Source organism: Peromyscus californicus, unplaced genomic scaffold (genome assembly GCF_007827085.1).
Source record: "Peromyscus californicus insignis strain IS unplaced genomic scaffold, ASM782708v3 Scaffold_20__1_contigs__length_68692818, whole genome shotgun sequence".
Lineage (NCBI taxonomy): Eukaryota > Metazoa > Chordata > Mammalia > Rodentia > Cricetidae > Peromyscus > Peromyscus californicus.
In genome coordinates, this window is record NW_026294503.1 from 64,264,718 (window position 1) to 64,289,754 (window position 25,037).

Genomic DNA, 25,037 nt, shown 5'->3' on the forward strand with positions numbered 1-25,037 from the left:
GGTCTGAGTCACCTAAACCTCCAGCCTCCTCTTGCAAGTTGCCCGCCATGCTCCTTAAAGAGTGCAGGATTAATAGAAGTCAGTGGCTGGAGGGCGGAAGGGAGACTGCCAAGCAGAGGGATTAGGAGCACAAGACTTAACTTGAACCCAGCTCCATCACTGACTAGCTGTGTGACCTTGGGCAAATTACCCAACCTCTCTGAGCCTTAAGGTTTTCTGAGGTAATCCTATCCAGTCGATTTGAGAATCAAATGCAATACTATACACCAAGCACACAAAACAATGCCCAGCCCTTAATTAGGCATTCTTTAAGTGGTGGCTCTTATGATTAATAATTTCATAAGCATTAATAACAATGTTAATAAGAGAAGCAACATTATCATTAAAGAAGGTCAGGGTGTTCCAGCCCCTTCCCTCGCAGGGTCAAGGTACCGGCTCTCTCCAGCCAAGGCTCTTACCAACCTGTATGGGGGCTGTCACCCCCCCCACACACACACACCTCCAGTTGTCCTGTCAGATCTGAACAACTCAAACGGTGCCCCTGGCCGTGCTATGGGCCTTTGAGTCCTCCCCCTGGGGTGTGGGAAGGCTGTGGTTTGGATCCATCAACAGAGCACAGTGGGCATTTCTAGGCAGGGGTCTGGGGTGGGGCATACTCACTAGGATGCCCAGTACCAGCCTGGGTTGGCCTGAATGTAGTCCTTAACGACGTCACTGTAGGAAAAGGCAAGCAGAATCAGAGGCGGCCTCAGGTCTGTTTGTGTTCAACGTCCCTACCTGCCCCACGTGGACTCAGAGAAAGGAGGAAAGACTGCGCTCTGGATGGCCAGGCTGGGATGGAGGGGAGCCTGGCTGGGTGGCTGGGGAGCAGAGCCACGTGACACCTCACAGATACCCATGGCCTGGAGAGCCCGCTGGACACTATTTGGGGGGATTTCTCACACGGGGTACACCCAACATTCTTCCCCAGCGTGAGGGTATCCACTGCCCCCCATCTATCCGGGTGGGCATCCCAGGAGAGGTTTGATGGAGTGCCCTGCCCTGAGCCTGACCATGGTCCTCCTGGAAGGTGTCAGTCCACATCGCCAACTCACCAGAAGGTAAAAAGAGCAACAACAGTCAAGGTCACCAGCAGCTGGACCAACAGGATAGTATAGACCTGAGGGAGGAAGGGAGGGGTGATCAGTTTGGGGAACCCTGGGCTCCAGCAAGGCTCCGAGAGACCCCAGTCCCCAGGGACTCATCTAGACCCACCTGTTGGGCACTTTTACTCTCCTTCATAGGGGTCACTGGGTGCATTCAGAAAAGTAGGGGACAATAAGGGTACCAGGCCCTCAGGTGGAGCAGCCCACAGAGCCCAGGGGGCGTGGAGCAAGGGCCCTGGGTGAAACCTCAGAAGCACATGCCAGGAGGAGCATGAGCTGGGTGGGATGGGAGGAGAAAGGGAAAGGAAGCCCCCACCCCACCCCCCGCAGACAGAGGCTGGGTCAAGGTCCTTCCAGGAGTCCAGCACAGGGCCCCAAATCCTTCACCCGCTTCGCCCCAGTCCAGAGCGTGCGAGAGGCAGTCACCTTTCTGATGAAGAGTCGGCGAACTTTCTGGTCATCCCAGCTGAAGGTGCTGTACAGCTCATGGTTTCCTGTGGGGAATCCGCCTTCGTAGCTGGAGCTGCTACCTGCGTGGGTGGGTGGAGGCTGTGAGAGCGCGCGGGTGCCCAGCGCACGTCAATCTGGCTCTCAAGGCTACTGCAGTCCTTCTCTCCAGCCCCGCTGTCAGATACCCCCGGTGCCCCACACTGCCCACCCCACAGCTGTCTTCCTGATCACTTCATGTTCTCTCTTCTCTGACCCCAGGGATGCGCTGTCTCCTCTTCTCTCCCTCCATGATGGCTGGGCTCTGGGAACCAAGCCCCGCCATACAAATGTCCCTTTCCCTCTTGTGTCCGACCGAGTTCCCCTCCCTGGACACTCCAGATCCTGTGACTCAACCAGGGACAGTCAGTCCTCCTGGCCAGTGTCCGAGGACCCAAGATCCTGAGTCTGGCTGCTCCGAGGCCCACGGATTGGAATCCAAGGCTGGGTGTAGGAGCAGGGCCTGCTGGTGCTCAACTGCACGCCAGGGCCAGTGCGGGCCGGCGGGAGGGAAACGAGGCCAAGTGCAGCGAGTGGGAGCCGGGCCTGGAGTAAAGACCCCAGAGCCGAACAGACCCACAGGTGGATCTGGCAATCCGTGGGACAAGCTGTGTGACCCAAGCACATCATCGGCCTCCTCCGAGTCTCTTTTGGTGGGGACAACAGGCTCACTTCACAGGGGCCAGATTAGGTAAAACGGAAAGTCTGCGCGTTCTGTGCCTGGTGGGGACCACACTGCCTTGGCCCTGTGCTCCTCTTTAGAGACATTCTCAAGCCCTGGGATGTATCTACTCTTGTCCCCTCCGCTGTCCCCGTCAGGTCTGGCTATCTTCCCTTTCCCCCAGCAACAGCCTCTGCCTTGGTCTTTCAGAGATGACCAGGCCACTGCCGTGTTGGGCTCTTCAATGGCTCTCCTGCTCATTGCTCAAGTCCTTTTTTTGTTTTGTTTTGTTTTTTTGAGACATAGTCCCAAGTAGACCAGGCTGGTCTTGAACTCACTATGTGGCTGAGGATGACCTTGAACTTCTAATTCTCCCATTTCTGTCTCCTGAGTGCTGGCTGTGGACACATACCGCCACGCCAGGCAAGCTCAAGTTCCTTTAACAATGCCAGGGTGCGTGGCGTCCTCCAGGCACGCTTCACTGTGAACAATCCTCTCCCCCTTTCTTAGCCTGACTGACAGCTGCTCACTTGCCTGCCTTCTTGCCCTGGACCCTGTCCACTCAGTGCTTTCTGAGGGACGTCCTTTGCTCTGCCTCCTCAAAACACTCTTCAGAGCTCTGCATGGGTACAGGAAATCTTCTCCGACTGGCTGGCCAGACATAAGCCACCAAGCTCTTCACCGGCACTGACGGTTCCGGGATCCCAGCAGCAGCACCTTGGCTGGCTGACTGAGCAGCCTGCAAGAACTTCACCACTGGCTGTGAGGAGGGGGGACCCCTAAGTCCTCAGCCCCATGCTAGCGAGATGGCTCAGCCCCCGAGGACTAGCTGTCCCCTGCTGATTCTTGGAGCTGGAGTGTCTAGGGAGGGGGACGGGGACACAAGAGGGAAGGGACATTTGTATGGAGGAGCTTGGTTCCCCAGAGCCCAGCCATTGTGGAGGGAGAGGACAGGAGACGGCTTATTCCTGGGATCAGGGCAGGGAGAAGAGGAAGCGACCAGGAAGACAGGTGCGGGGGTGGGCAGACGTGGGCCAAAGTGGGATTTGACGGTGGGACTGGAGAGAAAGACTTCAGAAGTCTCCAGAGCCCGGTAGGTAGGGCGGGGCACTACCCAGCTCTCTTCTGCCTGGTGGCCGCCGCCACCGCACTTGAGGCACTGTGGCAGGCATCCAGTGACAGTGAGCTCAGGGGAGGCAGAGCCATGGACAGATTCTGCATCTCCTGGAATGAGCTCAGATCTGACATTTCCCAGGCGACGCTAGGAACTGTTTGTCTCCTGTTGACTGCAAGGATCGGCCCTCCCTTCCACCACAGCCCCGCAGAGGATTTTCCTTAAACACAGTGTCCATCCCAGCAGCCAGGGCAGGAGAAATGAGAGGGAGTGGGACGCCCCACCTTCATTGACCTTCCAGTATGTCACTTGGGAGTGAGGCGGCGGAGCTCTGGACCGAGGGGTGTGTTTGGAGGAGACACGGACCATGGTGGCCACTTGCTCCTTACGAGCAGGGGCTCTGTGAGCAGAGGCTCTGTCAGGGGCACTGTCCTTAGATTCCCTTCTAGAACTTTGCGGGCAGTGGGAGTGTCACAGTGGGGGGGGGAGGGGCAGTAGAGGCGGACAAACCCTGAGAGTTCTGAAAAATTAAATTAAAGAGAACGGTACTTATTATTATATGCAAGTACGTGCGTGACCGTGTTATGCACACATTGTGTGCAGGTGGTTATAACCTGGGTGCACGCATGCTGTGAAGCACGTGCGGAGGTCAGAGGTCAACTTTTAGGAGTCAGTTCTCTCCTTCGACCGTCTGCCCTGGAATCCTGGGATGGAACTCAGGTCGTCAGTTTTTTGTGGCAAGGTGCATTTGCCTGCTGAGTCATTTCACCAGCCTGGGGCTGAGGACTTAGGGGTCCCCCTCCTCACAGCCAGCGACAAAATCTCTGCAGGCTGCTCAGCCAGACAGCCAAGGTGCTGCTGCTGGGATCTGGGAACTGTCAGTACCGGTGAAGACGTCGGTGACTGATGTCCGGCCAGCCACGTAGCCTAGCTAGTTCCCACACACCTACCCCACACTGTGCCTGCCCCCTGCAAAACCTGGAGAAAGGGCAGGGAGGTAATGACAACGGTTGGGAGGGGGGCCCCCACCCCTTAATCTCTGGTACCCCTAGGCCTTCCAGAGGCCTGGCCCCACTGAGTTTTCAGACCAGTCGTGATATCAACGACGTACCCACTCGGGGCACCGGCACAGCCAAGGTCCCTGCCCAGGCATGGCCTTTCACTACCTTCCTGACCTCTCTGGTCTCTCCCAATCCTGGGTCCATGTCCTCCCTTCCACGAGGGCCTTCTTGGACGAGAGCTCGGCTTCTGTCCCTTCTCCTGCTCCTCCAGTTGGCTTAGCCCAGGGATTTGCAGAGTCCCCCCTTTCTCTAGCTGACAGCACCCCGACTAGACATCTCCCTCTACCCCTCCAGCCTCTGGGTGCTGAGAGACTTACTAGGGTCCACATAGGCCCAGCTTGGATGGAGAGGTGCAGCCGTGGGGGCCTGGGGGAAGGGCCCTGCCTTCAGCCCATCTCCAGAGGTGGCCTCCTCATAGGAGGGCGGCGCCGAGGGCACTGCCAGAGCCTCCTTCTTCTCGCCATTTGTCTGCTGCTGCCCCTCAGTCCCGGGGGCCTTGTTAGCCACAGAGAGCTGTAGAGTAAAGGCAGAAAGAGACCACACAGGTGCTGTGGTTACTAGGGACAGCCCCTGGATTCCTGCCCCAGGGCTCTTACCTGTGCTAGGGAGTGGGGCAGAGGAGACCCACCTCCAGGTTCACAGCCCACAGAAGATAGATAAGACAGGAAGCAGAAAATTCCCGAGAGTGCCCGTGGAGGCCATAGGGCCACCTGGGAAAGGCAGTTGGGCCTCTATGGTCCTACAGTTGCCCTGTGCTCCGGGGAATGTCCTGACCCATCCGAGACCTATTATTGAGCAGAATGTTCTCCCTTTCATCGACTTCCCAACTTGCTCACTGTATCAGCCAATCTTACTTCACACCATCATCATTTTGATATTGTTTGTTTTTGAGACTGGTTCTCCCTATGTAGCCCTGGCTGTCCCGGAACTCAGTCTGTAGCCCAGGCTGGCCTCGAACTCACAGAGATCCACCTGCCTCCACTCCCGGAGTGCTGGGATTGAAGCTGGGTGCCACCATGCCCAGCTATTCAACCAATTTTTTTTTTTTGTTTGTTTGTTTTATTTTTCGAGACAGGGTTTCTCTGTGTAGCTTTGTACCTTTCCTGGAACTCACTTGGTAGCCCAGGCTGGCCTTGAATTCACAGAGATCCACCTGGCTCTGCCTTCCGAGTGCTGGGATTAAAGGCGTGCGCCACCACCGCCCGGCTCTATTCAACCAATTTTAAAATGAGGAAACCCAGAATCAGACAGAGAGACATCCAAAGTCCCAGGTGCCATGGGTGGCGCCTAGGGCCACAGGGCTTGAGCTCTGTCCCTGGGGACAGGTTGCTTTCTGCTGGGCTAGAAATACTGGAGGGTGGGATGGGGAGAGCCTGCTGGGTAGAGGGAGAGCAGGTCCTGAAGAAACGACTTCCCCAGCCAGAACAGAACAACAGAGTGTGGTCCTCGCTGGGGCCGAGGAAGACATCTATCTGCTTTATGACCTCCTTTCCCATGAGGCAAGGAACCGAGACCCAGGGGGAATCTCTGCTCAGGGCAGACTAGGAACTTCAGTCCACTTACATTCAGATATGCCCCCTGCCCCCCACGATGAGCATGGTAGCTTGGTGAGGTGATGACGTGTGAGAGTCAGGAAGGGAAACACTGGAACAGGATGATGTGAAGACAGAGAAACCAACGGGAGGCCTGGCCTCAGAAACCACCACTTCTATCTGGCTACAGAGGCCCCTCATGGACGGCTGAGGTAGATAGATGGGTGGCCCTTACAGGGAGACAACCGAGGAGGCCCCTGACTTCAATCCCTCTACAGCCCACTGGACTTCAGGAAGCTAGTAGCATCCCGGCTCCTAAAATATCCTGAGGGGTGCTGGGAGCAAGGGGCTGAGGGACGGAGGCATCTGTGCCGCCAGAGCAGAGAGGAGCTGGCTCCTGACTGGGAGAGTGGGGTGGGAGTGGAAAGGGGGGCTCCCTTCCCCACGCTCAGCTCAGTGTCTCCTGCCTCCTCGAAACGGGATCTGGAGCCTGGGCTCCCTGACTCCCTTCGTTATATAGACTGAAGGGGGCACATCTAAGGAGGCCTCTACCCTTCCACTTAGCCACCCAGAACCTCTGGGGCCCCACCACCTCTCACATAAGGCATTCCCAAGTGACATCTGGCCAATGGCAGGAAGCGGTATCACCCAATAACATCATTTGAGGCCTTTGAGGAGCTTGATCACAGGAAAGTCTGAGGGTCCAGGGAGGTATACCATTAGCTCTGAGGCTGATATCAGAGGGGAAAAAATGGGGTGTAGGGGAGGGCCTTCTCCTGCGTTCCCTGACCAATCCTTAGCACCTCTAAACAGAGAGCTGGGGGACCCCCACCTTCACCCTAGGCCCTAGTGGTTGTATAATTCCACAAGCTGTTGATGTTACATAAGCCTCCTGCGCTACCCAAGTCTCTGCCCAGCCCCTCCCCTGAAATTCAGACCTAAAACTGGTGCATGTGTGTGTATGCATGCGTATATGTGCACTGTGTGTGTGGGGGGGTGGGTGGGTGGAGGGGGAGGACATGTTTTTATTCCATCTAGTCCCCATGTCTGGCCAAAACAAAAACAGAAATCAAAGCATCCTGCTGCAGGGTTGCCATAGTAACTCCCAACCATAGGGGATGTATACTGATATCCAGAGTGAAATAATGAAGGGAGCTGGGAGGTGGCATCAGAGGGGGCGAAAGATGACCCTAAAGTGGATGGGTCCAGCACACACAGGCATTGCCCCTCAAGGCTCACTCTGGCCCCCAAGCAGAACTAACTCTCTCTCTCTCTCTCTCTCTCTCTCTCTCTCTCTCTCTCTCTCTCTCTCTCTCTCTCTCTCTCCTCTCTCCTCTCTCCTCTCTCTCCCCTCTCCTCTCTCCTCCCTTCATCCCTCCCCGAGTCTGGCTCCTAACAGGGCCTAGGGCACCTGTGAAGGGTTTGTGATGCTACAGCAAGCGGTGGGAGACAAGAGAGGCGAGGAAAACCTCGGGGTTGGGAGGAGTCCTAGGCCCATTCTTTGAAATGGGCTGTTCGGGCCTCTGGCATCAGCAAAGACCACTAGGACCTTTGCACTGGAGCCAGGAGAGGATGCTTCAAGTGGTCCAGAAAGCTTCCTCAGAATGGCAGGGAGGCAGGGGTCCGGAGAGCTGAGGGTGGTGCAGGCGGTGGGGACGTGCCCCTACCTTTCCCTGGGTCATGGTGTCGTCTCTCAAGGAAGGGGTCCCTGAAGTAGGGGTGGCCGCTTGGGTCACCGCAGCCTGCCTGCGTCTCTTCCTCCCTCCGCGTGGATTCTAGCAACATCCACTGCAGCCGGGCCAGGCTTACCGGAGCGTACCATCCGCACACAGTGGGAAGGGGAGGGCCTGGGAGGAGGATGCTGAGGACGCAGGGCGCTGCGGACTTGAGAGCCCTGGCAAGACACGCGGCTTTCTCCTCCTTTGCTTCCTCCCACACACTTCAGCCACCCGGGGGACCAGGGATCATTGCACGGTGGAGCAGCAGGTGGATGGATGGGTCCGCGGGGGTGGGAGGAGGCACCAGGACTCCTGACACCCGACCAGCTGATGCCGTCTGCCAGTCCACAGAGCTAGGAAAGGGCCTCTTCTCAGAGCCAGCAGCCACCAGCCTCAGCCTTGTTCCCCCTCCCTGCGTGGATGGCCTGGATTTGTCTCGGTCTCCAGCACTCCTCACATCTATTTCATCGTTCCCCACAGAGTGAGAAAGTTTAGATGACTTGTCTACTCTGCCTCCTACCAGGGCCCCCGGCCTTGGCCAGCCCCTGCCATCTCCCCTTGTTCTCATCTTCTACCTGCAAGCGGAAGCAATACCGTCCCCCTCCCCCGCTTGTCTCACAGGCATGTCTGGGAGAATGCTGTTTCTATCTCTTCCAACCTTGAGACAGGTATTTTTGGAGACACGGCGTGTTCTGTCTCAAAGCCTCTCCCTGCTCTCTGTGCTTTCTCTCAACCTCCATCATTCCAATTCCACCCTCCCCATTCCGGAACCCACCTACCCCCCTTCTCCAGCCTCGCCCTTGGGGCCCAGTCAACACCAATTCCTATTTTTTTTTGCAGTTCCCCTAACGCCCCCGAGAGATTCACAATCTCAAGTGTTGGGCTCAAGTCCCAACTTAGTCACCTTCTGGCTGTGTGACCTCGGCAAGGCCTCTCTGAGCTGCAGCATCTCCCTATGAAAAGGAGGTGGAGAGCAGGACTCTATCCTCCGTGGATGGCAAGCCCTAGGGTGGCAAGGGCACACTGAACACAGGAAGTTCTGCCAGGGCAGGAGCTGTGAGAAACTGAGGATTCGCTGACTGTGCCATCTCCTGTCTCCCACACCCCCAGGGCTGGCAAGAGAACAGGGTGCTCGAAGGGCTGGAATCTCCTAGGAGGTGGGAAACATTCTGGAGAGGAGCCGCGGATTGCTTTCTGCTCTCCCATCATCTCACCCGCCGGGCGGCAGCCCCAGCCCTCCTCCGGTCCCTGGCTCCTAGCACTGCGGCTCAAGCTGACCCAGGCCCCGCCCCCTCTGTACCTGCACTCTTCTCCTTTATTCCCCTTGTTACAAAGTTTCTGAGCACCCTAGTGTAGCTGCTGTCTCCACGCACTGTGGGATTCCTCGTCTGTCTCGGCATTAATCCTACTCTAGCAGGTTTTTTTTTTTTTTTAGTTGCAGGTGTGTGAAATGCACTCCATGGATTGTTGGGATTACTATTTCTCAGACGACTGGCCTGACGCAGAGCCTGCCTTCACGCAGGCCTTGCTGTGTTGATGTCTGTGTATCCCACCTGCTCTTCAGACACACACACACACACACACACACACACACCGTGCACACTGCTTCAGGCGTGTGGGCTGGTGCTCTTCTTGGATCAGACCAAACACTCTGAGTTCAGGGCCTTTGCACTGGCTGGGCCTGTTGCCCAGGGCACAGTGAGAGGCTCCGTTCCTCACTGGCTTCACTGCTACTGTGAGATGGTCTTAGTGCGAGGTCGCCCATCTTAGAGTCACAGTGCCCCACCAGGCATGTTGGACTGTCCCTTTATTTCTGGTCCAGCATTACTTTTTCAGTGGCAATGGGAGCCTCGTATTTACAGTTCTATTGTTCAGTTCTCTGTTCCCCATCTCCCACTAGAATATCAGTTACAGAGATGAGTAATTTGGGGACATTTTATGTTGCCATGTACCTGGGGGTTAAAACAGTGTATGGCACAGATATAGAATGTGAACATTTGGGAGCTGAAGGCAAGTGATCCAGGAATACTTAAGTGAGCAAGGAACATTATGCAAAATCCTTATATTCCTCTGGCGTTTTGGCATCACCAGTACAAGTGGCAGCAGCACCGTGTGTGCCCTGGCATCTGATGGCCAGAGCACAGGCCGGACGTCGATCCTGCATGCCTATTTCAAAGCTGCATGACAAGCAAGGCCCCCTCCAGACACTCGTTTTCCTCGCTATTTAAAAGTGGAGGCAGAGTTAGCACTGATCTCAGGGGCCCACAGAGAGATGCAGTGGCAATGCATGGAAAGGTTTAAGGGACTATCCGGTATGCGATTAGCCCTTGGTGGCGGTTGGTATGGGCTTAAGGCTCCCACCAATGGTGTGTAGTGAAATCATTAGCTTCCACTCTCAGGCGGCTCGGCTACACCGTTGTTCGCCAGACACTCACTCCTCTTGTTTCTGTCCTTTTCCGTGTGAAACACTCTGAGAGGGCCCCCAATAGCCTTTCTGCAAGGAACCTTCAGGTCCCGTTCAGGTCCCCAGCCCTCACTTCAAAGGAAGCAGATAATGTAGCCAACAAGTCAGGACAGCTAAGAGAAACTAGAACCTGGGAAGAGCAGGGACCAGCAAGGGGTTCCCCAGCTGGGGAGGTTCTGGGGCCCCATCCTTGACCCCTAGCCTGGTAGATGGTTATCCTTATGCATGTTAGAGGTGGGAACATGGGGGGGGGGGGTTCCAAGGTTTTCGAGTTAGATAATGACATGATCAAAGACAGGTCTCACAAAGATCAAACTGGGGTCGTGGTTTTTGTTGTTAGAGTGTTGTCTCAACAAGAAAGGGAACAGGTTTGGTCTGAAGCCCCGTGTGGTAGGGGTGAGAAGGGGAAAGATGGAGGTGCAGGGGTGAGCCTGCAGACATTGTGATGGATTTGGTGGCTGGCTTAGAGTCGAGGGACTAGAGCGGGCTTCTGGCCCCGGGTAAGATACACCTGTTTGGTCTTTATTTTCCTCGTCTGTGCCTGGACGGCTGTGAGAACCAAGCGAGTCAGGATCGGTAAAGCACTTAGGATAGAGCCATGTATCTGACAAGAACTGTAAATACGAGGCTCCCATTGCCACTGAAAAAGTAAATGTTGGACCAGAAATAAAGGGACAGTCCAACATGCCTGGTGGGGCACTGTGACTCTAAGATGGGTGACCTCCCACTAAGACCATCTCGCAGTAGCAGTGAAGCCAGTGAGGAACGGAGCCTCTCACTGTGCCCTGGGCAACAGGCCCAGCCAGTGCAAAGGCCCTGAGCTCAGAGTGTTTGGTCTGATCCAAGAGCACAGCCCGCATGACTAGAAAGAGCCTGAGCAGTGTTGTCAGGACTCGGGAAGAGGGGACAGAGAGGGTGGAGACCTGGAGCTGGAGGCTCTTGGGACTGGGCCACCATTAATTGGGAGGAAGAGTTGTGCTCAGTGGACCCACAGACCGCCAGCTGGAGCCTCACCGAAGTCGGAGCGTGGTCCAGGCAGGATCTCCTCCTGTGCAGCCTGGGAGACGCCGTGCACTGTGTGTGTTACCCCCTCCCTGCCCTGAAGCCCAGCCCAGGACCTCAGAAGAAGCAACTGGCAGACGAGGCTGGACCTAAGGTTCTAATTTGTGTGTGTGAATGTGTGTCCAAGTACCTGCTGAGGTCAGAAGGTGGCATCAGATCCTCTATAGCGGGAGTGTGAGCCTGCCTCGTGGGTGCTGGGGTTTGAACCCAGGTACTTTGGAAGAACAGCCGCTGAGCCATCTCTCTGGACCTAAGGTTCTAGACTCTGGCTGAATAGTATGTGGATGGTAGGCAAACCTCGGAACACATGAGGGCATCCTTGGAGAGAGAGGACAAGGAAAAAAAGAGGGTGGGAGCAGGCAGAGGCATCAGCTGAGGCGGGAGAAGGGAGGCAGCGGCAGGCGTCTCCCTCCCGCTAACTCCTCCAGCAGGTTGACTAGGTTACACAGCACAGGTGTGTTCTGGGCTCTTTTGGGGGCCAAAGGTGTGAGCTTAGCCACTTCCTCTCGCCTCCTTTCAGTTCCACACCGTGGCAGCCCAACCCTGCTCCGATTTCTGCTCAGATTGCCAGCCAGGTTGTTTGGAGGCCAGTGCTCAGGAAGGGAGGGGGATGAAGGTGTGGACAGAAGCCACTTCTCACTTCACAGTTGTGGAAGTGCCAGGCTGAGAGGCCGAGTGACTAACTGAAAATAACGTGACGTGCTTGGGGGACCAGCCAGGGTGAGGAGAGTGAGTTCTCAGCCCAGAGACCCTCAACCCAAGGCAGTGGCAGGGGTCCACACATAGCCAGGGGCAGATAGAGAGAGGAAGGAAGGCTTCAGATTGTTTGGGGGTGGCATAGCTACCCAGCACCACATTCCTGTCAGATCCGCACACCGCCTACTCCCCTCGCCGTCCCCTGTGGGTGACGAGAGAGCTTGTACCTTTTCCTTTCTCTCCTCCTTCTCTTTCTTCTCCTTCTTTCTTTGTTCTGTTCTCTGAGGCAGAAGGTTCTCTGCGTACCCCAACCCCACCCACGCTTTTGAGGCCAGTGACAGGGAGCCAGTGCAGGGAGAACCCCACTGGCTCACAGTAGGCAGAGCTCACAGAAGAGGCCACAAGACAGGGGGGTCCAGGCAGCTCAGGCAGGATGTTGTGCTGACAGGCCCCCATGTCTGTGGCTGCTCCCCACAAATGCCAAAGTCCGCTATTCCCTGCAGTTTCTGCTCAACATAGGGACGTAGCCCCAGCGTCCCTAAGGAAGAACAGACACCCCTGTGCTGTGGGCCAGCCAGAGTTCCTCTTCAGAGAGTGTAGCTCAGCGGTAGTGCAGTTGACCGCACGGCCCCTCTTTGCTGGAGTGTCCGTTCCTGCCTCCCCACCCCTCATCTCAAGACACATTGCACCTCCCTAGACACAGTCTGTAAAGCATGGGACATTGAAAGTCCAGGCCTTAGCAAGCGGCGACACCCTCAATCCACTGCAAGAGTTGCTTGCGAGGTGTGGGCCCACACTCCTGTCCCTGCGGTTCTTTCTGCCCTGTGCCTAGGCTCTACTGGAAGTTTTGGCAGGAGGAGGTCTGCCAGCAGTGGGGACTAGAGCAGGAGTGTAGTCTCCAGGCTCTGCCCACAACCTGGTGCCCCATCCATCCTGCGCTGCTCCCTCTCAGCCTGGTTCAAGTCCATTGCAAAGTAGAAAAATGGGAGGGACATGGGAGTTTTCCAGGCATTCGTGTTCTGGTCCAGACGGAGCCACTTCACTGGTGAAAGCCTTGACAAGTCTCCTCTTTCCCCCGGGTCTTGGTATTCGCCCTGCCCAGTTCCTGGAATGGTCATGAGTTCCCTTTCCATCACGCATATTGCTCTGTGTACCTTTCTGCTCGTCCACCAGATGAAATGTGCTTGAAAGGTACAGGCTGTGCGGTCTCCGCTCTGTCCCTGATGCCTGATGGAATTCAATAATGAAGAATATAGGTGTTGAAATCAGATCAACATGGGTGTGAATTCTTGTTCCTCCCTTACCCAGTAAATGACCTTAGATGACCTCCCTGAGCTTGCTTCCTCCTCTAAAGTAGATGATCATCGATCAACTTACTTATCCAACGACGTTTTTTTTTTTTTTTTTTTTTTTTTTTTTAAAAAAAAGAGTCAAAATTTGGGTGACTGAGGCTAAGCTCAAACTCAAGGCAATCCTCTGGCCTCAACCTTCCAAGTGTTGAGATTGAAGGTAGGCACACCTTCACCACACCCAGCTTCCAACAGCTATGAATGGAGGCTTACTTCGTGTCAAGAACTGAGATACGCACAGGGATCCCAGCCTATAGGGCTCTCATGGTAAGACTCTGAGTGCCCGTCACAGGCACTGGTTATGAAGACTTGGGGAGAGGACCTACAGACAGGACTCAGTACAGTGCCTGCAACATGGCAAGCTTAACAAAAATTCATTCCTTGCCATCCATCAGGGACCCTCAATTCTGGCATCATGCCATGTGCTGAGGAGACAGAGCGTGGGGCACCTGTTCACCCTTCCCCCTTGAGGGACCCGCAGTCAAATGTCCCCTATTCTGTGTCAGGGAACCTTCATCAGGGTTTGAAAACTTAGACCCAGCACCACCTAGCACTTCAGGCTACAAGTAAAATAAAACTCTAGAGTGTCAGGACTAGCAGAGATGGCCGTCTGTACATGATTGACACCTGCCACAGTGTGATGTCACGTGATTCAGAAGAGAGAGACGGTATGACTGGTTGGAAGGTCAGATTAGTCGGCCATTACTCGATGATAAGACCTGATTGCTAAAGACGCAGCAGACTCTGGTTGCAGAACCCAGAGAAGTCAAGCTGTAACTGACTTGAAAACGTCCTGCTGCTGAGCTTCCGTAGGGCCAGAAGGTGCTGTGCAGACCATTAGGGAGAAAGACCATCCATAGCACCACACGGCAGTGAATCCTGGTGCTACCACACTGACCTGCCAGGTGAGATGTGCCCACTAGCGCAACAGTGGCAGAGAGGAGGTTGGGGCAACCACCTCCTTCCTGGGTGGATTTGAGGCCTGCCCCACAGGAGAGAATTCACTAGTACTGTAAACCTGGTCAAGAGCTCAGGAAGTCGTAGGACCCCGGGGGGAACCCACCACTGGTGTTTTGCTAAGTGGGCACGTTGTCAAACGATCTTCTAAACATCTACGGTCGCATCTGTCGGTTAGCACCGCTCTCAGCCTTGGCCACCGAAGCTCCTGCTTGCAGTGGGCAGCCACGGACACGGAGGCTCTGACTGGTTACCGTGCTGAGCGTGGGCGAGTGTGGAGCATTCAGCGTTAAACGGGACAATGACGACGTCTATATCAGCAAACCACCAGGGCTGGAAACCATAATGGAAGAGGGGATGAAGGAGTGTGAGACCTGCAGGATGGGGGCTGGGGGAGGTGCTGTGCAAGGCTTTCTTCTGGATATGACACGGCCGTTGAACCCATGAATTCACTGCAGCTGTGGTCACCTGCACAAAACCCAACCCACAACACCAGCCAGCATTCAAGTTGGCAGCACTAACGGCATCAGTGAGTTAGAGAGAGAGAGAAGCCCTGAGGTAAAGGATAAAAAGTCTAGTGGCAAACGGGCTATTTTTTTTTTTTATCTGCATCTCAAAACACAGAGTGAGACTCGATAGACTGAGCCAGGTGTGGCCGCGGGAGGGAGGGAGGCCTTCCAGGGACCAGAGTGGCTCACAAATCAGGGTCGGGGGAAGGAAAGCCTGAGGTGCCACCTCTGTGCTTCATTCCAGAAGGGAGAGGGCCTCTCCCAGGGGAGACAGGAAGCTAACCAGCTGCTCTGTCCGCAGCAAGGCCATTTCTCAGCCTGTCTTGGCCTAGCATCATTGTGGAACTTGCATACATTCATTCAACTGAGTGTGTCCAGCCTGTGGGCCTTGTGGTGAGTTGGGGGACAGCACAGGTGAGCAAGAGCTGTGTGGAGGGGAGAGTGGACAGCAGTCCCACACTGACTCAGGCTCATCCGGAAACCTCCACCCAGAGGGAGACAACCACAGCGGCTTGGGTGGGAGGCGGTGGTTTCGGGAAGCTGTAGAGACGGGTGAAACGGATGACGGTGGGTCTAGGCCCGGAAGCCGTGGGAGCCCCGTGGCAGAGGCTTCAAGACGAGCAGACCCCTCCTAGGCCTGTAGGCTGGAGAAGACCTTGGAAGTTATGAGGAGAGCCTGAAGCGGGAGGTGGCCTCTCTGGCTGCAGGACAGAGAAGATACTGAGCAAGCCACTGATGCCGGCAAGATTTACCTGGGCCCGTGGTGGACGGATAAAGGTGCACAAGATATTTCCCAAGTAAATGGCTAGGATACGGGAGGCATCTCAGGCCCTGAGGAAACATGAGGAAGACTTAATAGGTACAGCCTGTCCTGGAATGCGTCCTTGGTGGTGAGGGACCTTGGTTCCTTCCCAAGGCCTTCGCTACCCAGTTGTATGATGCAACCAGATCCATGGAGGTAACAGCAGCCAGCACGTACCGAGTGCTCCACATGAGCTAGGCTTATATCAAGTGCACTATAACAAATGTCCCCTGTCATCTCCCAAGTGTGGGAGGCCTCTGCCAATCTCCATCTTAGGTTGGAAACTCGGTCTCACAGAGGTTTAGTAACTTGCCTGGGGCTTCTGCCTTTGGAAGAAGCTGGAGCAAGCTTTCTAGACCCAGCGGTCAGCAGCAAGGGCTCCGAGGGCCACCCACTGTGCAGTCATGTCTCAGAGTCTCAGGGTTCCTGAGGTTAAGTGGAGCTAATGATGGCTCCTTCACTGAGCGAGGTTCCTGTGTGGTGTGACAGGCCGTAGGCTCTGAGCAAGTACAGCGTCTCCCCACCTCTCCTGAGCTCAGAGCAGCCGCGAGCCTCATAAATATTGCAGTGGTGTCTCTACAGTGTGACATTCACTCGCCGTGTGGGGACTGTGATGTGGGGAGAGATCCCAGAGCTTGTCTCAAATGTCTGATCAGCACATTTAAAAAATAAATAAATAAAACACACCTCTGTGGAACAGCTGACAGTTACTGGCATGAGACAGATTTATAGACTTCTTCTGGTTCAAGGCCAGATGACTCAGCTCAGGGTCCCATTTTACAAATGAGGCCACAGCTAATGCCCTCCGTTCCTGGGTTTCCCCACCTGTGAGGTCATACTCAAGCACTATGCCAATGATTCTATCGCATAGGAGACCCAAGAAGACTGTGGTGTAGTGTGGTGCGGTGCACTGAGAGTGAAGAGAGAGAGAAGCTCTGACAGAATTGAGAGCAAAATGAGCAGAGTGTGTGGGTCCAGAAAGCAGCCTCCCCACGGTGGGCACCAACCAACCCAGGAGCGGAGGGGGTCGCGCCTGAAGGAAAGGGTGACTTCTCAAGGTGTCTGTCCTTCCACTGAGGCTTTGAGTGGAAGGACATCATTTTATACATCAGTTAAAAAATAAAATGAAGGGGCCGAGGAAACAGCTCAGCGGGTGATAGTATAAGATCAGACCCCTGGCAGCCCCAGAGAATGCCAGACATTGCTGCTGGCCGGGTCGGAGGAGCAGCAGGTGGCATCTGAAGTTCAAGGTGTCAGCCCACCAGGAGGCACCACCTCCCTGATGGTCAATCTCTGACAGGCAAGGCCCCGAGACCACAGACTCCAGAAAGTCTTTAGCTTCTGCTGGGCCTTCACGTGTCTGCTCTTTCTTTAGTATCCGACATGGTGTGAATGGGTGTGGGGAGATCCCACTGCCTGTAATGTAGTGTGTTTATCTCATGGAAACATTCCTTTCTACTAGGCATTCTCACCTGTGGATTATTATGAAGATGATTTTTTTCCTAAGCTGTACTGTCTAATTAATAATAATAATGCTAGTTTAAATAGAGTTGTGATGATAAAAAATAAAACAAGGAAGTGTCACACTGCTACAACACATGAGTTTCTATTGAGGAGCTGTATAGACTGTGGCTTCGGTTAATGACTAAGAAAAACAATCGAGTCCCAGTAGCCCAGCTAGCTTAAATTCTTTTAACCTTAATGTTGGGACATGTGCTCACAGGTTTCGGGCTGCATCACAGCTGAAACAAAGCTTTGAAAATAACTTAAAGTTAGACTAAGATGTTTTTGTCAAATAGCTTTGAGGTGAAAAACCCATGAAGATAATCTAAAGTTTTAGAAAGACACACAGTTGAGTGAGGAACTCTTTAAGGTCAAGGAACAAGAACAAAGCGGTCCAATTATTACGAGCTGACGCACTTTTCTTGCTAGGATGGGTTGATGACCAAAGGTGATGATTAATTCCTTGTACCCATTTCTGCCCTCAATCTCCTGATATAAGAAACTATTGATGAGTGGGTATGTACCCTAAAGATTTAAAGTAGAGCTCATTGATTCTTTTCCATACATAAAAGTTTAGGTTTTGTGATTCCTTTAAGATTCCTTCTAAGATTACCTTTCAAGATAAGTAATAAAGTGAGTGGTCCTTTCTTGGTAACTGCAAAACACAGCCTGCCAGTAAAAGTCCTGACTGAGAAAACTGTCTTGCTTGCTTACACACTGTTAATCTATAACAAGTTGCTTGGGTATGAATGTACGTGGGTTCTTGGGATAATTTGTTTTTCACCTGTAATATGAAAAATGTTTAATCGTGTAAAGGATATGGAAAACATGTTGTTTTTTTACTGTTTGTTTTATATTCATTGTAATCATTCACTTGAAAAACAGAATGTAACTGCATTGTAATTTTATATTGCCTGAAAGATTTTGCTGGGATGTACAAGCTATAAGGGAAAGCATAAAGATAGAGTTTAAATGGACAGAAGGAAAACATCAGGAATGAGGGATTTAGAAGGAACTAGAAGGGAAATATCAAGAATGGGAGAATTAGGAGAGAACATCAAGAGAGTTGGAAGGAGAATGAAAGCATCTAGAAAGACAGAAGGACATTTCTAGACAGAGAATATAGAACACACAGGACGAAGACTACAGAGGAGTAAAGAAGGAAACCATCAAGAGAGTGTGAGTGTCTTTTCCCCTAATGCCCTCAAGTAAAAAGGTCTAGTGGGCACTGACTCCGTGGCTCCTCTTTGAGCCCTGTACTGCTGGGCGCTGGTCCCCCAGGCAGCGACAGCTGCTCATGCCAGTGACCTCAGCATTGAGGAGCAGAGATGAGAGGATTCTGAGAGCTCACTAGCCAGTCAAAAGAGTGGGTTTCCACGAGAGACCCCATCTCAAGGTAATAAGACAGGGTGGTGCATAGACTAAGACACTCGATATCCCGTTCTGCTCCTCTACGTGAACCCATGGATACTTACACACTGGCATGCACCCACCACACGCATACACTATCCACACAGCACACACAAAAACAAATAAATTAATTTAATTCAATAATTTATAAGGAGGAGGCAGGACTACAGAGCCCTAGGGCAGCCAGCTCAATTGGAGCCTGGGGCTGTAATGGGCCTGTCACCCAGTCCATCGTGTCGGCCCTCTTAGATGACAGACACAGTGCCAGGGCTCATGTGAATGTCAAAATGCAAACCCACTTTCAAGGTATCGGGGAGGTGCCAGCTAGATGTCTCAGTGGGTAGAAATGCTTGGACACAGCGCTGATGACCTGTCTTCAGTCCCCGGAACCCACTTAGAAGAGGTGGACAGTGACTGGCATCTCAAACCCCAGCACTTCCACAGAGATGGGAGGCGGGGACGGGGGAATTGGCCGGGAAGCTTGTGGGTGCACAAGGCGCAGCGGCACAAATAACAAGAGTCCCTGACACAAACAAGGGAGAAGTAGACTCGCTCCCAGAAGTTGTCCTCTGGCCTCAACATGCACTGTGACACGGTACACACACACATAAATTACATTACATGCAAATTCAGTTCCGGGCAGCCTGGAGTGAGCCACAGCAGGACAGAGGACAGCTAGGTGAAGCATGAGAAGCCCTCGGGGCTGAGCTCTTGGACAGCAAGGCAGAATTTAAAAACCAAATGTTAATACAAACGACTTTTTCCAATTAATAAGTAATGACTACATGCTCATAAATTCGTGAGTTTTAAAGGGGCTGGAGGTGCAGTTCAGTGCTGGAACACTTGCATAGCATGTACAAGGCCCAGCCAGGCCCAAGGGGGTACATTTAAAAAAAAAAAAAAAAAAGGAAGTGTAGGAAACTAAAAAGAAAATAGTCGCCCAGTTCTCAAACCCAGAGCGAAGTGCCGTTAAAGCCAAGGCGTGTTCTCTTCCAGTCTTTCCTATACTGTACTGCCTTTCTTGTTCAGAGTTCTGCAGTGGAGACATTCCCTAGGGAGGCTGTGGTCGCGTCTCTCCCTGAGCAGACGGCATCCCAGGCTGTCCAGTGACAGCCACCAGCCACATGAGACCACTGAGTCCTTCGTGTGAGGCGTGCCCAGAGTGTGATGAGCTACAGGTGTGAAATGTGACTTAAAGACACCGAAAAACAAGCGCAAATCTCTTCCATGTATAACTTTTTATATTGACGGCATGTTGGAGGGGGTAATCGTTCAGGGATCTTGAGTTAAGTAAAATATATTGCTGGAATTGATTTTACTTTTTTTTTTTTTTAAGTATTTTCAATGTGGCTGTTAAAGCAGTGGAACTTGCATGCGTGCGTCTGTGTTTTTTTTATTGTATTTCTCTCTCTCTGGAACAGAGCTGATCTAAATGGCACCAGTTCCCCCTTTCTCGTTCGTTTTAAGGTACACTCACAGGGAAATGTGGGGACACTCATAGCCTATCATACACTAGAATAGATCTCTCCGGACCAGCCTGGGGTCAGAGGATATGGGGTGGAAGCTAGAACATAGTCGAGCCTGAGGTGGCCCCTGAGAAAAATGGTAATGTGTCGGGTATGTTCACATCTCTGCCTTCACAGTCTCTGTTCCCGTGGCTGCCTCCCCGGGGCCGTGGGCAAACCGAGAACCAAGGCTACATGTCATTCGATCTAGCATCTGCAGGGCCAAACGTGGTTCCCGTCACAGGCCTTAGAAACACTCGCACCATCTGCGATGAGGGGAGGGGTGTGAGGGATAAGAGGCAGAGAAAATTCGGACAGCAAAGAGTGAGGTGCTGCCAGGCTGGGTAGACCTGAGAGGCTCCAGGGTCCCTTGTATTGGAGATTTGAATCCTTGAATCCTTTCAGTTATAATCACCCAGAAGCAAGGAGGAGGCCAAACTCGGCACCCACAAATATACTCCTGATGCCGGGCATGGTAGTGCACGCCTTTAATCCCAGCACTTGGGTGGCAGAGGCAGGCAGACTTCTGTGAATTTGAGGCCAGCCTGGGCTACAGAGTGAGTTCCAGGACAGCCAGGGCTACATAGAGAAGGCCTGTCTTGGAAAACCAAAAATAAATAAACAAACAAACAAACAAACAAAAATACTACTGGGTAGCTGGAAGGCCCTGAGGAGACCTGAGCTCACTGCACCTAGTTTTCGCCTCTGCCTTCTTCTGAGATGTGAATGTCCTATTCCTGCAGATGGCCTTAGAGCACCGACCTGGGCCTTTTGTGCCTGGCCTTCCACGAATGCACACACACCGAGGAGAATGTGCAGCAGGTGTCCCAGGATCAGGTCAGGGTGGTGAAGGTTGTGCCAGCCGCCAGGCAGGAGGAGACCTTCAGGAACCCCAGCCCAGCACACTCAGCATCCTCTTTGAGCCGGGGCCCCACCCTTGGCCAGCTCACAGGTCAGCAGCTCTCAGGCGCAGTATCCTCGAGTACCTTGACTCTCGAGGTGGGGTCGCACGGGCAAGTTCCCATGGTCCCCACCCTCAGCAAGCCTCTTCTTGTCATCAGCAGCAGAGAGACCGTCCAGCAGCCACCCATGGGCTGAGGAGTTCCCTTCTTAGGTACCTTCACTCAGCTAAAGCCAGATGATGCTTGACTATGCAGCAGAAAGAATGTCGGGAGAGTCAGACTTAAACAAAGGGATGGGTTTATTAAGTATCTAATGGAATAGAATTTGGGGATGAGAAGGAAGTGTTAATATAGTAAAACTCAAGGTTACAAATGGTCTATCAGCCTGAAAGAGAGGAGATTCCAGCAAGGGTCTCTCCTTTCTCATGGCCCATAATCTCCTGTCTTTTTAACGCTGTTTATTCCTGCTCAAGAGAGGGCCAGGCAGGGGTGCCGAGGATCAGGAGGGCACGTGAGGACAGGCGGCCCACCAGAGCGGCTTCCATGGTGGGTGTTTACCTCTACAGCCTGCTGCGGTATGGTAGCATCTGAAGATGGAACACCTTGCTTCAGATCTCAGCAACTCCACTAGCCGGGCACGGCCTTGGGCAAATCAATTGACATCTTCAGACTTTAGTTTCCTTCATTTTAAAATGGGCGCACGTGGCTCACAGGGGTTCCTCTCCAAGCCTGATGCCTGGAACCCGTGTGAAGAGGTGGGATTCAGTGGCACACATCTGTAATCCCAACACTCCCACAGGATGTGGGGCAGGGACAGGAAAAGACCAGGGAAGCCTGTGGGCCAGTTAGCCTAAAATGCCAAGGACGGCAGAAACAAGAGACCCTTCCTCAGTAAGGGGGAAGAGAGAATCAGCTCCCAAAAGTTGTCTCCTGACCTGCTCTCTCTCAAAAAATAAAATTAAACAGGCGCGTGCCAGGAGGGCCGAGTCTTCTCTGCCCAGGGTCTGTAAACCGATGACTAAAAACAAGGCATGTTCTTAGAACAGACCTAGCATCCGTGAGTGCTCAGAACTGGTCATTTTCTCTTTTTTCAAAAAATTCTTTTCAAAGTTTTTGATTAAAAAGTTGCATTTTGCCAGGTGTGGTGACACATGTCTTTAATCCCAGCACTTGGGAGGCAGAGGCAGGCGGATCTCTACAACTTTTGAGCCAGCCTGGTCTACATAGAGTTTCAGGATAGCCAGGGATACATAAGAGAGACCTTAACACAAGTAAATAAATAGAACAATTCTATACACACGCATATAAATAATGTTTATTTATGTGCATGTCTGTGAGTATTTGTGTGAGGGAATGCCAAGTGTTCGGAAGTGCTCTCTGAAGCCAGGAGAGAGCGTCCGATCCCCTGGAGTTGGAGTTACAGGTGGTTGTGAACCACATGATGGAAGTGCTGAACTGAACTCAGGTCCCCTGGAAGAGAAGCGGGTGTTCTCACCTGCTGGGCTCTCCCTCCGCCTCCCTCATTTTCAACTGTGTGTATGTGAGGGCAGGCGCACAATGCTGCGGCACAGACGCCCGCCCGGGAGTCGGAGGACAGTCCTGGTGTTGGTTCCCACCTTCCACCTGGTTGGGGCAGTCTCCCTGACTGCTTCTGTCTCTGCCCCAGACCAGCTGGACTTCACCCTTCAGGCCTAGTCCCCCACAGGAATGCTGGGAGGACAGATGTGTGTCACCAACCCTTGCTGTTTACATAGATTCTGGGGACCAGGGGCATCAGACTTTGCAGCAAGTGCCTTAGCTACCGAGTTATCTCCCAACCCCAGGCCCATGATTTTCATTAGACAATTTTAATCCCTTAGCCTCTGGGGAAGTGAGGCTGAACAGGAAAAACGCTTGGACACACTCATAAACAACATGATCTTATATTCAAGTTTTCTTTTATATTTTATTATTAGAATTTTCAAAGGTGGAGGGAATAGTGCGATAATCTCCGTATACACATGCCCCATGTCAGTGCTGATCAACCACAGATGACTGAGCTTCAACCGTAGTGTGTTCTCACCTCAGATGCCACACATCTCTAGTGGAAGAGGACTTTTCATAATGCGTGTGTGCACATATGTGGGGTGTGTGTGTGTTTGTGTGCTTGTGTGTGTGCATGTGTATGCATGTATGTGTGCGCTTGTGTGTGTGCATGTGCTTGTGTGTGTGCATGTGTGTGTGCTTGTGTGTGTGCTCATGTGTGTGTGTGTGCATGTGTAGATGGAGGCTGGAAATCAACCTCAGGTGTTGGTGCTCAGGAACTATCTACCTTGTGTTTTGAAACAGGCTCTCTCCCTGGAACCTGGGGTCACCAATTAGCCAAGGTTGGCTGGCCAATGAGCCCCAGGGTCCGCCTGTCTCCACCTACACAATGCTGGGGTGCAGGTATGTTCTGTCATGCCTGGATTTTATGTGGAAGCTAGAAATCTAACTAATGAGTTCACAGGGCTATCTCCCCAGCCCCAAGAGAGGACTTAAAAAGGATGGGATACATTTTCACATCCACTATTACACCCCAAAATGAACAATAGTTTAATACCAAACATCAAGTCACCTTTCTAACTGATTTCTAAGGTAGTTTGTTTAAATCATCCGGATAAAGTCTGCACATTACTATTGTTTAGTGTCTCTCTGTCTTCTGTTCAATGTCTCCCCACCTTTCCTTTTGTTCCCCTTACAATTTATCTGTTGAAGGAACCAGCTTGAGTTCCTCAGCCTGGAGTTTGCCTGGATCTCTGTACTGGAGCCTGATGGGATTCTCAGCTTTGAGATGAGCTATGGTGTCCTCCATCAGCTGATAAGAAAGTGGTCCAGGACATGGCTGGGTCAGGGGACACTCACCAGTCCTCCTGAGTTTATAGCTGAAATACTTTCTCCAACAGAAACTGCCTCTAGTCCAGTGATTCTCAACCTGTGGGTCACGACCCCTTAGGGTGGCCTAAGACTATCAGAAAACACAGATATTTACATCACAATTCATACCAGTAGCAAAATTACAGTTTTTTCTACAGTTGCATACAGTACCGATGAAAATAATTCTATGGTTGTGGTCACCACATGAGGAGCTGTATTGAAGGGTCATTAGGAAGGTTGAGATCGTGAGTTCACTTTTGTGAACAACAGAAGACAGACTCTTCCCCATTTACAGTTTCGAATCACGAGCAGGTTTTCTAGTGCCCCTTGATTCATCCACGATTCGTGTCAGGAATTCATGGGCTTAAGCGTCTTAAGAGTTTTAACTCACTGCTGTTATACTTACGGCATTTAAAAAAGAATTTTTTCCCCCTGAGAGTCAGGCATGGTCATGTATGCCTGTAATGCCAGGAGGAGGTGGAGGAGGGAAATCAGAAATTCAAGGTCATCCTTGGCTCATAGAGAGTTCAAAAGCAGATTGGGCTAGCTGCACATTGTTAAGACAGACAGACAGACAGACAGACAGACACCTGACATTTAGTCCTATTCGTTCTTTAAGAGGGGAGCTGTCACCCCCCCCCCCCCCAGTGTAGAGATGAGGAAGAAGCAGGGGATGACAGTGGTGGTGTGCTTTGTCCCAGGTCACACTCACCCAGGGTGATGTTCGTCCCTGTGAGTGTGATGGAGGAGGGTGGTGATGGCCACTCATGTGCCTGCTGCATGCCCAGCACCAAGCCTGACTCCACAGCCCGCACTCCGCCAGGGCCCTGAGGGTCCACCTCTGCCATGTTACTGGTGGCTGTAGAGGGACCTCCCGTGGGAACCGGGGATGGGCTCCTCAGGATGGTGCAGAGGCAGACAGCACCCCTGCCGCCAGCCTCTCCCTCTTCTCTCCTCCCCACTTGCTCCAGCTCCATCTTCTAGCTGTGACCACCATCGCGGCCCTAGAATGTTGTTTCTGTTGGGATTCACTGCCTCCGCCATGATGGTTCCTCCTACCGGCTGGTCACTAGGACTGCTAACAAGAAAGTGGACTCTGTTTTCTCAGAGGTTCCCACAAGCCCCTTGGGCAGCAGCAGCAGTGTCTGCCCCACAACTCTTCGTCCCCTGGCCGGGTTGTGGCGTCGAGATCTAACCTGCTGCTGATCTAACTTGACTTAACCGGTCAAGTACAGACAAGGAAACAGGGTGATGCTGGAGTCTCGG

At 52.8% G+C, this 25,037-nt stretch overlaps 1 protein-coding gene across 1 annotated transcript in view; it reads right to left on the reverse strand.

Annotated features, from left to right (window-relative positions):
• The window catches only part of Faim2 (Fas apoptotic inhibitory molecule 2), a 32,929-nt gene extending 24,901 nt beyond the window's left edge, over nt 1-8,028 (reverse strand). Inside the window, exons 1-5 of the mRNA XM_052748929.1 lie at nt 7,667-8,028; nt 4,785-4,980; nt 1,572-1,675; nt 1,095-1,159; nt 661-714 (exon numbers count right to left, since the gene is read on the reverse strand). Of these exons, the coding sequence (XP_052604889.1) occupies nt 661-714; nt 1,095-1,159; nt 1,572-1,675; nt 4,785-4,980; nt 7,667-7,681 (434 nt within the window). The 5' untranslated portion in view covers nt 7,682-8,028. The remainder of the gene's footprint in view (nt 1-660; nt 715-1,094; nt 1,160-1,571; nt 1,676-4,784; nt 4,981-7,666) is intronic.
• Nucleotides 8,029-25,037: the final 17,009 nt, after the last annotated feature.